Genomic DNA, 15,760 nt, shown 5'->3' on the forward strand with positions numbered 1-15,760 from the left:
CATAAGAGACAGAATGCAGATCCCTGACACTCTCACATACCTTGCGTTTGGCCGTAACAGGTTTCTTTGAGGGCACTATGTTGCTCGATCGGCTGAACATGCTGTAAAACAGTAAACAAAATTTCAGTTGAAACAGCCTTTTCACTGGTTACTGATTCTGTGGCCTTACTTGCTTTCTCTTAGTAGATGAAGTTATAAAACTTTTAAAATTAGATTAGATGTATTCATTAATCACACATACAGTGAAAGACACATTGCGTTCTGCCTGATACTTGCTGGTCAGTATAAGCTGGTACAACTGCAGCAGAGTGGCATATGCCAAGGACACATGTAAGGGACTCATTGAGGTTTGGAGCAGCCACTGAAAGGGCCCTGAGGGGAAGGTCACAGGATAGGACACTGTGTAATAACCATTCAAACAATTCACCAACATTGGAAATATTGTAAAGGCAGGCAGGGCCTGGTCAATCAAATGAAGTTAATGCCATGTCCTGTGCCTATAATTAATCATTAATGGAGAATGTGTGGAGCAGGTTAAGACCTACAAGTATCTGGGAGTACAGTTAGACGAGAAGCTAGACTGGACTGCCAACACAGATGCCTTGTGCAGGAAGGCACAGAGTCGACTGTACTTCCTAAGAAGGTTGGCGTCATTCAATATCTGTAGTGAGATGCTGAAGATGTTCTATAGGTCAGTTGTGGAGAGCGCCCTCTTCTTTGTGGTGGCGTGTTGGGGAGGAAGCATTAAGGAGAGGGACGCCTCACGTCTTAATAAGCTGGTAAGGAAGGCGGGCTCTGTCGTGGGCAAAGTACTGGAGAGTTTAACATCGGTAGCTGAGCGAAGGGCGCTGAGTAGGCTACGGTCAATTATGGAAAACTCTGAACATCCTCTACATAGCACCATCCAGAGACAGAGAAGCAGTTTCAGCGACAGGTTACTATCAATGCAATGCTCCTCAGACAGGATGAAGAGGTCAATACTCCCCAATGCCATTAGGCTTTACAATTCTACCGCCAGGACTTAAGAACTTTTTAAAAGCTATTATTAATGCTTTTTGAGATAGTGATTTAGATGCATATCATATTTTTTACTGAGTTAAGTATTGTATGTAATTAGTTTTGCTACAACAAGTGTATGGGACATTGGAAAAAAAAAGTTGAATTTCCCCATGGGGATGAATAAAGTATCTATCTATCTATCTATCTATCTATCTATCTATAGCAAAAATATACTAGGGAGAAAAGAACAGGCCGAAATACAGAAATACCAAAGCTAAGGTTTATTTTTTTTTATTTATTTATTGACATACAGCACATAATAGGCTCTTCCAGCCCTTCAAGCTGTGCCACCCAGCAATACCCTGATTTAGACCTGGCCTAATCACAGGACAATTAAACAGTACGTCTTTAGACTGTGGGGGCAACTAGAGCACCCAGAGGAAACCCACGCGATCACGGGGAGAACGTACAAACTCCCTACAGGCAGTGGTGGGAATTGAACCTGGGTTGCTGACGCTGTAAAGCATTGTGCCAGTCACTGTGCTACCATGTCAAGAGTGGTCCAAGTGCACATTTGGAAAGACTGGTAGAGTTATTACTTTAAGACAAACCAAAGTTGCTGACAGACTAAGCCAGGAGATTGACATTGTATGATGTGTTTCCAATAGATTAATTTCCAAATCAAGAAAGGTACTTTCGATCCTTTATCACAAAACCAGCAAAGACGAACAATCATGTAGTGATAAAAGATTAACAAAAGTAAATTAGCAATATACCGTTATTAGCATTCAAATCAGCATAACGAAGTGTTCTAATTAACAATATCAGAATTAGCATCTATACATATTTAAGCAGTGTAATAACGTTCCAATTAATGTCCAAATTAACTCAACACTTTTCCACTAAACAACTAACCATAAGTGTGAATATGTGACTCTACTCATTTGTTTCTACCACTCCCCAACCACAGATTACCATAATTAACAAGCCACAAAGTACAACACAGACAGAAAATGGATACGTGGCTCCTAGAAGTGACATTATATTGGGTTGGCTCCTGATTGACAACTACGTAGTTGGACATTGGTAAAATTGTATTTGTCTTACCTTGTCTTATCACTGAATTCTGCACTACTGGGGATAGCATGTGGACCACGCCCATAAGGTGAGTACGCTCTCTGTTTCCTGCAGGTGAAAGATCAATTCAATAAACACTTTTTTTTTAATGCCAAAGAACAACCCTGTACAAGTAAGTTTTGATAGACAATTGAGAGGTGGAGCTGACTAGGGATGGGGGGAAAACCTAGAAATTAAATTTTCAGAGCTAGATGGAAATAAACAAACAGGAAACAAACACCCATGTCAGGACGCTGTTTACTGATGGCAGCTCGGCGTTTAACACCATCATTCCTACAGTCCTGATCAGAAAGCTGCAGAGCCTGGGCCTCTGTACCTCACTCTGCAACTGGATCCTCAACTTCCTAACCAGAAAACCACAATCTGTGCGGATTGGAAGTAACATCTCCACATCACTGACGATCAACACTGGCGACAGACAATAGACAATAGGTGCAGGGGTAGGCCATTCGGCCCTTCGAGCCAGCACCGCCATTCACTGTGATCATGGCTGATCATCCACACGTCAGGGGTGTGTGCTTAGCCCGCTGCTCTACTCTCTCTACACCCATGACTGCCTTGTTAGACGTGGCTCAAACAGCATCTATAAATTTGCAACCATTGTTGGCAGAATTTCAGATGGTGATGACAGGGCATACAGGAGCAAGATATACCAGCTAGTTGAGTGGTGTTGCTGCAACAACCTTGCACTCAACGTCAGCAAGACCTAAAGACCTAAACTCTGATGTGAAAGCTCCACTGCCTTCCGGCTGTATCCACTCATGGGGAAAGCTTCGGGAGTAAACCCTGAGGGAAAAATCCGGAGCTGGCATCTCTCAGGCAGTCCTACACGGAGTTCAAAGCTGACTGGCAACTCCTGCGACGCTGCTGGCACAAACCGTATCAGTCTCTGCCGTTCCTTTGGGCTCATTAGCTTCGTGGAGAGGTGAACCCTGCCGCCTGGGCAACAACTTACCGTACTCTCCATATCGCACTGCCCAGGCCTGCATATCTAGACAGCTAGGACACAACATCTGTGGTCAATTCTGACCGATAAAGGCCTCAGTTCAGCTCATTTTATCTTAACTATTTAATAGACATATATATATACTTAATATAATTCAGTTTTTTCTCTATATTTATTATATATTGCAATGTATTGCTGCCATAAAGTTAACAAATTTTATTATATTTGCCAGTGATCTTAAATCTGATTCTGAATAGTTTTTTTCTTTGCATAATTTGTCTTCTTTTGCATAAATTATAAAAACAGAATGAGTGACAATGAATAACGGGGAAATACACGGGAGAACTTGTACCTCAAACACTTCCATTACCATGCGATATGGAAATCAAAGTCAAAGTAATTATTAAAGTACATATTTGTTATCATATACTACCTTGAGATTCATTTTCTTTCAGGCATTTACTGGAAAATAAAGAAATACAACAGCATTTATATAAAAACCTCACATAAACTAAGACTAACAAACAGCCAATGTACACAAGAAGACAAATAATGTAAATAATAAAATAAATAATACTGAAAACGTAAGCTGTAGATCATTGAAAGTGAGTCTACAGGTTGTGGGATCAGGTCAAAGTTATGGAGAGTGAACTAATCCATGCTGGTTCAGGAGACTGATGGTTATAGGGTACTAACAGTTCCTGAACCTGGTGGTGTGGGACCCATCGCTAAAAGGTGTTACGTACCCCGTAACTGGGTTAACAGACCAGCAGAAATGGAAGGATACGTTGGAGTCTGGTGGTACTGTAACTAAAGGTGTTTATTAGTAAACTAAGCAATACAGTATCAAAAATGCAAATATACATATAAAACAGGTCAGCATTAATAAAAACAGAAGTGTAGGAATAAGAATCAACAGTATCAAACAAGCTCTATCAGAGTCTAGGGGTAAATGAATAGTCATAAGGGAATATAGAGTTCAGTTCAGTTCGTGCTGAGGTAGTTGTTGTTGTGTTGCAATGTTGGAGAGAGAGAGAGTGAGAGTTGAGCAGCTGCAGCAGGCAAACCTTCCGTTGTTTTCTTGTTCCGTTGTACCATTGGGGTCATTGATTATGACCCTTCTGTTCCAGGCTAGACCATTCTTCAGTGATGGACTCATCACCCAGGCCAGGGTGGACACACACACAAGTCCCCACCTGTCTGCCTTCATCCACCGTACACCGGACCGATTCTCCTGAACTGATCCTCCAGGCCCCCATCTTCCTGTGGGTGCACAACACTCTTTCAGTGTCCACTGGTGTGTCTGAGGGTGTCTCCCCAGACCCCTCTTTTATCCCCACTGATGGGGTATCAGCCATCCATCCATCAACTCATTATGTCCATGTCCATCAAACTAGGCCACTCCCACTGTCTCCTCAGGAAAGTTAACGAGCAAAGAAGCATCCTTGTAGCGAAAGGTAAATAATCAGTGAAGAAGCCATAATACATAAATCAGTCGTCTCTCTCTCTCTCTTATCTGTAGCAGATGCCTTTACCTCTGTTCTTCATCTCTCTCTCTCATTAGCAGCATAGTTCCCAAGGGGGGTGGGTAGCTCTGGACCCCATTTCCATCTGGTTTGTTCAGCACACATAACAAGGGAAATGTGAAAAATCAAAATCAAAGAAATTGCAGACGCTGGGAATATAAATACACACAGAGAAAATGCTGGAACCAGTCTGCAAGGCGGGTTGCATCTGAGGGAGGAGAATGATACAGGTTAACTAAGGTTCTTCAAACTAAAATGTCCTGAAGAAGGGTCTCAGCCCAAAATGTTGACTGTTTATTCATTTCCACAGATGCTGCCTGACCTGCTGAGTTCCTCCAGCATTCTGTGTATGTTGCTCTGGATTTCCAGCATCTGCAGAATCTCCTGTGTTTAACATTGAACCTGTTTTTCTTCCCACAAATGTGCTTGACCTGCAGAATATTTTCAGCATTTTCTTATTTAGAAATATACGCAGTAATTATTTGAGATGGCAAGATTTTACAGATTGAGTTCCCTTCTGGTGGAATATCTACAGTAAAAAAGAGAATTTCAACTTGCATCAGAATGAAATCCTGATGTTCTTGGTGACGGGCATGTGCTACTTTGACCAACAGCTGATGTTTTTGCAGTAAGGTTCTCCTGACCAACAAACTGATTCCAGACTTCAGCAGAGGGAAACCAGAGGTCAATGAGTCAGTCCTCATTGGAGGATCAGAGGTGGGGAGGGTTAATAACTTTAAATTCCTGGATGTTACTATTTCAGAGGATTAGTGATAAAATATCCTCCTCACTGACGATCAACACTGGTGCACCTCAGGGGTGTTTGCTTAGCCCACTGCTCTACTCTCTGTATAGCCATGACTGTGTGGCTAGGCATAGCTCAAATACCATCTACAAATTTGCTGATGATACAACTATTGTTGGTAGAATCTCACATGGTGACAAGTGGGCATACAGGAGTAAGATATGCCAACTAGTGGAATGGTGCCACAGCAACAACCTGGCACTCAACATCAGTATGACAAAAGAGCTGATTGTGGACTTCAGGAAGGGTAAGATGAAGGAACACATACCAATCCTCATAGAGGGATCAGAAGTGGAGAGAGTGAGCAACTTCAGGTTCCTCGGTGTCAAGATCTCTGAGGATCTAACCTGGTCCCAACATATTGATGTAGTCATAAAGAAGGCAAGACAACGGCTATACTTTATTAGGAGCTTGAAGAGATTTGGCATGTCAACAAATACACTCAAAAACTTCTATTATTGTACCGTGGAGAGCATTCTGACAGGCTGCTTCACTGTCTGGTATGGGGGGTGGGGGGGAACTACTGCACAGGACCAAAAGAAGCTGCAGAAAATTTTAAATCTAGTAAACTCCATCTTGGGCACTAGCCTACAAAGTACCCAGGACATCTTTAAGGAGTGGTGTCTCAGAAAGGCAGCGTCTATTATAAAGGACCTCCAGCACCCAGGGCATGGCCTTTTCTCACTATTACCATCAGGCAGGAAATACAGAAGCCTGAAGGCACACACTCAGTGATTCAGGAACAGCTTCTTCCCCTCTGCCATCCGATTCCTGAATGGACATTGAAGCTTTGGACACTTTTAAAAAAATATACAGTATTTCTGTTTTTGTACATTTTTAAAATCTATTCAATATACATAATTGATTTGCTTGTTTATTTATTATTATGTTTTATTTTATTTATTATTATTATTATTCCTCTCTCTCTGCTAGATTATGTAATACATTGAACTGCTGCTGCTAAGTTAACAAATTTCACGTCACATGCCGGTGATTCTGATTCTGAATCTGTCCTGGTCCCAGCATATAAGTGAAATTGCAAAGAAAGCAACTTCCTTAGGAGTCTGTGGAGACTTGGCATGACATCTAAAACTTTGACAAACTTCTATGGATGTGTAGTGGAGAGTATATCGACTGGCTGCATCAACGCCTGGTTTGGAAACAACAATGCATTAGAATGGAAAATCCCATGGAAGGTAGTGAATTCAGTCCAGTAAATCATGGGTAAAGGCCTTCTAACCATTGAACCTTCTAACCACATCTACATGAAATGCTTTTGTAAGAATGTAGCATCTATCATCAGATATCCCCACTACCCAGGCCATGTTTTTTTCTCACTGCTGCCATCAGGTACAAGGTACAAGAGCCTCAGGACTCACACCACCAGGTTAAGGATTAGTGGCAACCCCTCAACCATCAGACCCTTGAATAAAAAGGGGAAACTATACTCACTTTTCCTATAATTGAAATTTTCCCACAGCCAATGATCTCACTTTAAGGACTCATTATCTCGTTATCTCATGTTCTCATTAATTAATGCTATTTATTTATATTTGCACAGTTTGTTGTCTTCTGCACTCCGGCTGATCTTTCACTGATCCTGTTATAGTTACTATTCTATAGATTTGCTGAGTATGCCCACAGGACAATGGATCTCAGGGTTGTATGTGATGACATACATGTACTTTGATAATAAATTTACTTTGAACTTTTGATGATATTTAAGGAAGAGAGGTTTATAAATCACATATTGAACTTTATAGAATGTTTACTGCTTCTCTTTAACAAAACTGAAGCTACATTGTTCTGGACAAAATGAGGCAGAAATGAAGCTATATTAATAAAAATACTATTAGTCCAATTGAAATATAAAGAATAAATCATAAAGAATGCAACTAATTTTAGTTAATTGCAGATTTTTATGAAACGATATTCTTTTATAGTTAGGTTATTACAAAAATTTTCCTCTTCGTACCTCGTGGCTGTGGTGAACGACATATACCTGTCTGGACACGCCCCCTGCTGACTGCTCCTGTGGCTCCTCCCACAGACCCCGGTATAAAGGCGATTGAGGCCTGAGCCCGGCCCTCAGTCTCCAGGATGTAGTATGGTGGTCAACTACTGCTTGTTCTTTCTTCCAGTCAATAAAAGCCGATATCGCGACTTCACATCTCAGAGAGAGTTATTGATGGCGCATCACATGCATATTGTGGCACCTTGCTGTTTCTTCAGCACTTTTTGTCTGTTTTTTATGAGGCAGAATTGCTAGCTCAATGCTCAACCCAGCATGGATGGAAAGCGTGCAAGGAACTGGCTGGATTCAAACCCAGGATTATTTGCCTCAACGTCTGGTTCGGATGCCACCACACTCATGATTGCTCAAAAAATCTTTAACATAGTTCCTTCTTCAGAACTGTTGTTTCTTTCACTGTCCTTTCTTCCTTGAATTTTGGACTAATATTCATACTGACATTAAAAGTTTTCTTTTTTTTATCCCAGCCGAAATTGAACTAGAGTCACCTGTACTGTAAAGCATTTTGCTAACCACTGTGTCACTGGTTAATCTATTCCGTACCTTACAATATTTAATTTATGCACTTTCGTTTGTTATTTATGCATGATTCACCTGTAGATTTTATCCTTACCTTCATAAGTTATGGTGTGTTAAGTGCTTTACATCCTGTTGTCTCGTTTCTAGATACATTATATGGTTATATTCTATATGTATATAGTTAAATGACAATAAACTTGACTTGGACTACCATGTCATATGTCAGTGATGATACAGTGATAATATTTCCACTTGAGCTACGACTTGCTTGATTTGAATCAATAAATCGTGCCCATCCCTCACCCAGGCCCTGCTTCTCCTCGCTGCTGCCATCATGTAGAAGGTACAAGAGCCTCAGGACTCACACCACTAGGTTCAGTAACAGTTACTACCCCTCAACCAGCAGGCTCTAGAACTAAAGGGAATAGCTACACTCATTGAAGGACTCCTGTTATTTCATGCTCATTATTTATTACTATTTATTTATCATCTACATTTGCACAGTTTGTTTACAGCTCCTGATATTTACAGTTACTGCTCTATAGATTTGCTGAGTATGCCCGCAGAAAAAGAATCTCAGGGTTGTATGTGGTGACACGTATGTACTCTGATAATAACTTGGCACTGAACTTTGAACTTTAAAATGTCCAGTTAGTGTCATATTAGTGCAGCTCTACTTCTAAAGAAGCTCATTAACAGGCAATATAAATTGTATAAACCTGCTCCTATGTTTCTCTGTCATTGTGGAGCTCATGGTCCCATTCTTCTTCAATATGGCAAGATTCTTATTCCAGATTTCCAATTCTTGAATTCTTTTTTCCAAATTGTCGGTCAACTTGCACAACTCCTTCACGGCACCAACATTCTCCATGAAGATTTGATCCTACAGAATGGAAACACTATTTCAGTAACAGAACTACAAACCCAGGTTTCTTCATAGAAAATTATTCATTTCCTAGAATGTTGTTAGAATTACTGACTATCAATTACAACTGTTCTAAAAGTGAGTATTCCTTCTATTGGTACATCCAAAGGTAAAATAAGCAATATAAGCTTGTTGGGTTTACTGTGACTAGAAGCCGCAATTCCTCAAGGATGTACCTTCTCAGGTATCAAGGCTGAAAAGGCCAGCCAGTGGCACAGCGGACTTCGAGGCGAATGGTCCCAAGTTCAAACCTGGCGGGCCCCCCATGCACGCTTTCCATCTGTGCCGGGTTGAGCAGCAAGCTCGCAACTCAGCCTCGTAAAAAAAAACCAGTCAACTGCTACGGAAATGGCAAAAAATGCTGCCCTGTGCACCACAAGGTGCGAAAACAACAATTACTTAAATAATGTCTGTAACCTGGGAGCTGATAACATTGCAGCAAGATCATAAAATCATCTTATACTGAGAAGGATGTACCTCCATACAGAGTGAATGCAGAAAAGGAAATCGGTACAGCAGATTCCTGAGGGGAATTCCAGATAAACAAATTCGATGTTGAGGAGGGAGATAACTAAATGTCTCCGTTAAAAACACAGGAAAACCGAATGGCTCAAACACCAGCTCCCCATTCTTCTGCCATGACAGGTGGATCGTTAATGTTGAAATAAATCTAAAGGGGAAGTCACTGCAAAAGTCAAGTATGAAACCAGGACTGAAAGTAGAAATATAATTTGTCTGTGCAGGAATTGGCCAAACACTTAAAGCCTACACAGCAAATACTTCAAATACACAGATGTGGAGTAAGATGTGAAAGGCCACAACAAAACAGCTTCATTTATTCTTTACAAAATATGCTCAAATAATGAGCCGGGAATATCAGCTTTTAATTCAATGGGAATCTGATGCCCTGGTTGGTCTTGCCACACATCCTTCTCTAAGATCTTTTTCTAAGATCTTTTTCTAAGATCTCTCTAAACCATTTTGCTGATTTTAAATTAATTAAACGCCAAGAGAAACTTGATTTAAATACGAGCATTTGCAACATTAGATAAGTACAATAATGCTGGGAGAATTGGCTTATAATTTTTAAATTACAAAACAGTAATCAGAATATGAGAAATTATAAATTCCATTACTTTATCAACCATAAGGAAATTCTCGATTTTGTCACCATTGGTATAGGTCACATCCCCAACCTCCCTTACAGCTGCTGGCAGAATGTCTTTCACTTCTTGTGCTATCATGCCTGCATGAAACAAAAAGGTATCTGTTATGTTTTGTAACTTCAAAATGATAAACTAGTTCAAGGGAGAATATAGGAGTCTGAAAATGTGGGAATGTGGGTCTAAATTTGAGTTCACTTTAAGCAAGGCACCCATATGCCGTATGACACACATGCATATTACACACACACACACACACACAAAATTACTCGAATATAAATAAAATCTTAAATACACTACACTGCCCATCATTATTGTGGTATAATGTTAAACATAGCAAAATGTAAACGTTAGCTGTATTAATTTTTAACCTTTATAAAATGTAATACATTTTGATAAGACAATTTAAATATTTCCAAAGGTTTTTAAGCTAACATTGATTCAGTTATTTGCTAGTCAGTAACCAGAAGTTGTAGGTTGGCCACTGAAATTAACTGTTCACCTTCATCAGCATTCCCAAAGATCACACAAGTAATCATGGAAATCCTGAATTTCCTGGGAGATTCATACCGCCAGTCTGCCAACAAAGCAGCTGAGCTGGGAAATCTGAGTCAGTACCAAATTCAATTACTCTGTTCATCACTATGGAGAGAATCTGCTCTGATGGAAATGGCAAAATTCCAGTATAAAATTTTGAATATTTTGTATTAATTGATGTAACTGACATGAGTGACATAACTGACAGGTGAGAGAGGCCACTCTCAGGGTGGAGGAGCAACACATTATTTCTCTTTCCAATAGAAATATATTTCCCATCTCCTCCCCTCTTCTAATCCCCACTTTGACCTCTTACCTTTTCTTACCTGCCTGTCACCTCCTCCTGGGACCCCTCTTCCTTCCCTTTCTCTTATGGTCCATTCTTCTCACCTATCAGATTCCTTCTCCTCCCACTCTTTACCTTTCCCACTCAACTGACTTCACCAATCACCTTCCAGCTAGCCTCCTTCCCCTCCTCCTGCTTTTTTAGTGTCTACCCCCTTCCTTTCCAATCCTGAAGAAAAGTCTCAGCCCAAAACATTGACTAATCTTTTCAATAGATACTGTCTGACCTGCTGAGCTCTTCCAGATTTTGTTTGTGTCACTCTAGATTTCCAGCATCTGCAGATTCTCATGTTTAAAACTGACGTGCTTGTTTACCCTAAATCTGTGAATTGCTTTAAGTAATTTTAAGATTTACAGATTTATTAATTCACAGATTTTTTAAAATATATTTTTAAGTATTTTGTGTGTCTTCTTTTGCACATTGGTTGCTTGTGTGTAGTTTTTCATTGATTCTATTGTATTTCTTTGTTCTACTGTGAATGACTGCAAGCAAATGAATCTCATAATACTGCTGACATACTGGTTACCGTATGTACTTTGAACTTTGAAGTATTTTCTTGAGCTGTGGTTACCTTTTTTAATACTAGAACAATTTTTCTATAGAATTGACGCAGTTTTGGTTAGGTGTGATTGACAGAGGCATTCACACACAATTTAAACACACTCAACAAAACTGCAGAAAACATTGATCAGGAAACAACTCTGGGGACTAAGCTTACGATGCAGATATGGGAAACTCTGAATGGCTCTTACAAGTTTGGGGATTTACATGTCTGACCTACTGGGGGAAGTGGCCTGAGTGAGGTGCTGACCACACACTGGGGCATCCCAGGAAACACAGGTTGTATTCCATCAGAGCACATGACAAAACTGTGCAGCGATAGAACCACGTTCCTCTGTACAATCAAACACAACGCAGCGACCGGCACTCAACTTCCATTTATACAAATACAATGGCAGCATATTAAACGTGTCAACAATACCAGGAAGCAAGAAGAGAATTTGTCCTTGTGAGCTGACATGATTCACCCATCCCTGCACCTGCACTTGGTTAACTGCCTCCTGTACCTAATAAAATGGCCACTGAGTGTATGTTCATGGTCTTCTGCTGCTGTAGCCCATCCATTTCAAAGTTCAATGTGCCGTGCATTCACAGATGCTCTTCTGCACACCACTGTTGTAACATGTGGTTATTTGGGTTACTGTCGCCTTCCTGTCAGCTTGAACCAGTCTGCCCCCTGACCTCTCTCATTAACAAGGCATTTTTAATGGTAAACTCCAGAGGCCGTTGTGCATGAAAATCACAGGAGATGAGCAGTTCCTGAGATTCTCAAATCACCCTGTCCGGCACCAACAATCATCCCCACACCAAAGTCACTTGGATCACATTTCTTCCCCACTCTGATGTTTCGTCAGAACAGGTAAACCTCTTGACTGCGTCTGCATGTCTTTATGCTTTGCATTGCTGCCACATGATTAGTGAGCAGGTGTACTTAGTAACGTGACCGCCAAGTGCATGCTGTTCAATGTGGTTGAAGGTTCCACATTTTGTTTACTCTCTGGGTAAAGAGCTTACTCATGAATTTCTCTGTTTAATCGACAACTAAACGTGTGAGCTTTTGTTTTGGACATGTGAGTGAAAGCATGAATATTTAGCAGGAGATGTCACAGCACCGCAATACAATGTGTTGGAGCGAATGATGAGTGGTGAAAGTCAGCAAAGAGAACAAAGCTCCTGCTCCTGATGTATGGACACACTATGGTATCGATTAGAATAAAAACAGCTTTCTTCTTCCCCACCATTTGTTAATAGTGTCTGACCTCCAGTATCCCACACTTTTTCCATGAGATTGAAAAGAATCAGCATAAAACTTAGCAAAACAGGTTTCACCATTCCACTCAACAACACACAGAGTAAAAGTCAGATATATTAAAAAAAACACAGAACAGTACAGCCTAGGAACAAGCCCTTCAGCCCACAACGTTGTGCCAACACATCTAAAAAGTAAATCAAAGATCCCCCAAAACGTATCATTCATACCTACACAATGTCCATGACCAAAAATGAATCTTCCTCATATTCATGTGCCTATCTAAACATCTCTTAAAGACCTCTAACATATTTGCCTCTATCTCCATACCAGGCATCCACCACTCTCTGAGTAAAACCTACCCCTCACATCCCCTTTGAACCTACCCCCTCTCACCTTCAATGCATGTCCTCTGGTATAACAGTTGAAAACTAGTAAGCTATGCAGGGGAAAAGTTCAACAAAGAGTGATCCATCAGTCCAGCTGGGAAGGAATATTAGCAATATCACATAATCAAGCAACTAATTATAGTAATTATTCAAAATTAAAACTTCTGTTGAAGAAAAGCTAAAAGATCATCCAACACAAGAATATGACACACACAGGAACAAGACCAAGCTATTCAGCATCTCTTTTCTGTTCTAATGTTAATAATGGGTTTAATCAACACAAGATGAAATATTCTATTTAAATACTCTTGAATCTACATGAAAGAATACAGCAATAAAGTTACAATTGCATTTTCAAGTCAATTCTACCTAATATTTTAAGGCTCCCTCACATCACTGCACGTCCACTTTCTCTTACACCCGTGGGATTTTTTAAAAAATCATCAATAGCACCATCATAGCAAGTTAACGTTTTTGCAGATGTATGTGAGTAGCATCATTGAATCCTCCAAGAGGATCACAGCCTTGTCAGAGGGTTTGGAGGCTTGCATGCCTCAGTGATCTGGAGAGCTATGTGGGCTGGAGTCAGGGCTTTATGCTTTGGCTCTTGGTAGGGTCACCCATGCCAGACAGGTCAAAGAGTTGAGGACAGACAAAGAGTCACCCATCAGTCTTCCAGGCTAGGGCTAACAAAACTGTTATGGAAACAGAAATCAAGAGTCCTTCTACATCTGAGTGTGATGGTATTCCTGAGTCTCCACCTGGGACTAGTATGACAGACAGTAGTAAAAACAGAGAGGAAGCTACTGACATGAAGCACTGTCAGAGATAGTGGATCTTCATTACTGTTCTAAACACCAACGGCTTAACCGGTAGACAAGATAAAAAGCATAATTGAATAGTGCCTTAATAGTTAAGAAAACGTGATTTGCATTACCAGTTCCATGTACATGATCAACACCCATTTTTAATGCAAAGTCGGGCTTATAGTCATATTCCACAAGTCTCATTTGTGTAATCCGCTTTAGTTGTTCCGTGGTGTCAACCTGAAGCAGAAACAAAACATTCCATATATCCATTGGAATTGATGCATGCAAGGTAATTAAATCACTTTGCATAATTCTAATTGCAAAGCCACAGATGCTGGAGTCCTCCAACGGCCCAGGTTAATAACTGGCACAGCGCTAGATTGAACTGAACTGAGCTAAACTGAATATATCTGGACTCCTTCGATGACTTTGTGGGTTGGTGTTCTATGTTCTGTGTTTTTCGTCTGTTTTTTTCCAATTGTACGATTCGTTTTTGTGCGGTGGGGGGGGGGGGTTGATGTTTTACTTTGAAATGGTTCCAAGGTATTTCTTTGTTTCATGGCTGTCTGTGATGAAGACAAATCTCAGGGTTGTATATTGCATATATAAGATAATAATAAATGTATTTTCTTTGAATCTTTGTAATAGAATATTCTAAGAATAATATGCAATCAGACAGTTCCGTCAATCTTTCTCTTGGTCATCGGTTATTGACCTGAAACATAAGGCACAGTTCCTTCCCTAGAAATGGTGCATGACCTGCTGTGTTTTGATTTTATTTCATGCACCAAAAATACCTCGTGTATATTCTCTTTTGCTCGTTGGTCAGACGGATGCATTACTGTCCCCATGACTTGTACATTGCCGCACACGACCAACGCCTCATCCGGCGTATCGGTGTTAATTCCCACTTGGCCGTGGCAAACAATCGTGTTGGGGGAATGACCCTGTTGCCACGTTGCCTCATGGTCATGCTCAAACTGGCTCGGATTTGAAGCCTGAAAAAGAAGTAAAGCTGTCAAGTTTACTCTATCCTTTTATCAGGTACTTTTTGATACATTGTGCAAATTTTTGAGAATCACTAACCTATTATTAAGCATCAGTAAATGTCAACAAGGACCCCCCACCACCCTGTTCTCATTGCTACAATCAGGAAGGAGGTTCAGGAGCCTGAAGGCCACACTCAACGATTCAGGAACAGATTCTTCCCTTCTGCCACCCAATTTCTGAATGGACATTGGACCCATGAACACTACCTCACTTTTTTTTCTCTTTTTGCACTACTTATTTAATTGGTCGTTGTAAATTGTCCCATAATTAGGGTAGGACTGAATCAGGGGATTGCTGGGCAGCACAACTTGAAGGACCAGAAGGGCCTATTCCCCTGAATAAATAAACAACAAAAGTGCATGAAATAGAAAAGATAATGTATACAATTGGGGTGGCGAGGTGGAGCTACATCGCTACCAAAGGAGGTATAAGATGCTCCTTCCTTCCACCAGCCTGCAGATCACCCTTGGGCGAGGTGTAGCACCTACTTAGACCCCACCCACCCTCCCGCCCATCTATCATGGTAACATGAAGCCATGGGAACCGGTGGTGGATGGTCATATGAGCAGCTGGTGCATATCACACGTCCTGGTTATGCGATCACTGACGCCAGGCAGACAATCTCTGAAGCGTATTGATAATGGTTGGTGGTCACCTGTCTTGTAAAGACACTGCCCAGAAGAAGGCAATGGCAAACCACTTCTGTAGAAAAATTTACCAAGAGCAATCATGGTCATGGAAAGACTATGGTTGCCACATCATATAAC

At 40.7% G+C, this 15,760-nt stretch overlaps 1 protein-coding gene across 1 annotated transcript in view; it reads right to left on the reverse strand.

Annotated features, from left to right (window-relative positions):
• The window catches only part of myrfl (myelin regulatory factor like), a 71,336-nt gene that overhangs the window by 24,007 nt on the left and 31,569 nt on the right, over window positions 1-15,760 (reverse strand). Inside the window, exons 11-16 of the mRNA XM_073059672.1 lie at window positions 14,741-14,941; window positions 14,072-14,180; window positions 10,026-10,135; window positions 8,684-8,847; window positions 2,107-2,184; window positions 41-101 (exon numbers count right to left, since the gene is read on the reverse strand). Of these exons, the coding sequence (XP_072915773.1) occupies window positions 41-101; window positions 2,107-2,184; window positions 8,684-8,847; window positions 10,026-10,135; window positions 14,072-14,180; window positions 14,741-14,941 (723 nt within the window). The remainder of the gene's footprint in view (window positions 1-40; window positions 102-2,106; window positions 2,185-8,683; window positions 8,848-10,025; window positions 10,136-14,071; window positions 14,181-14,740; window positions 14,942-15,760) is intronic.

This window comes from Hemitrygon akajei, chromosome 10, assembly GCF_048418815.1.
Source record: "Hemitrygon akajei chromosome 10, sHemAka1.3, whole genome shotgun sequence".
NCBI classification, from domain to species: Eukaryota; Metazoa; Chordata; class Chondrichthyes; order Myliobatiformes; family Dasyatidae; genus Hemitrygon; species Hemitrygon akajei.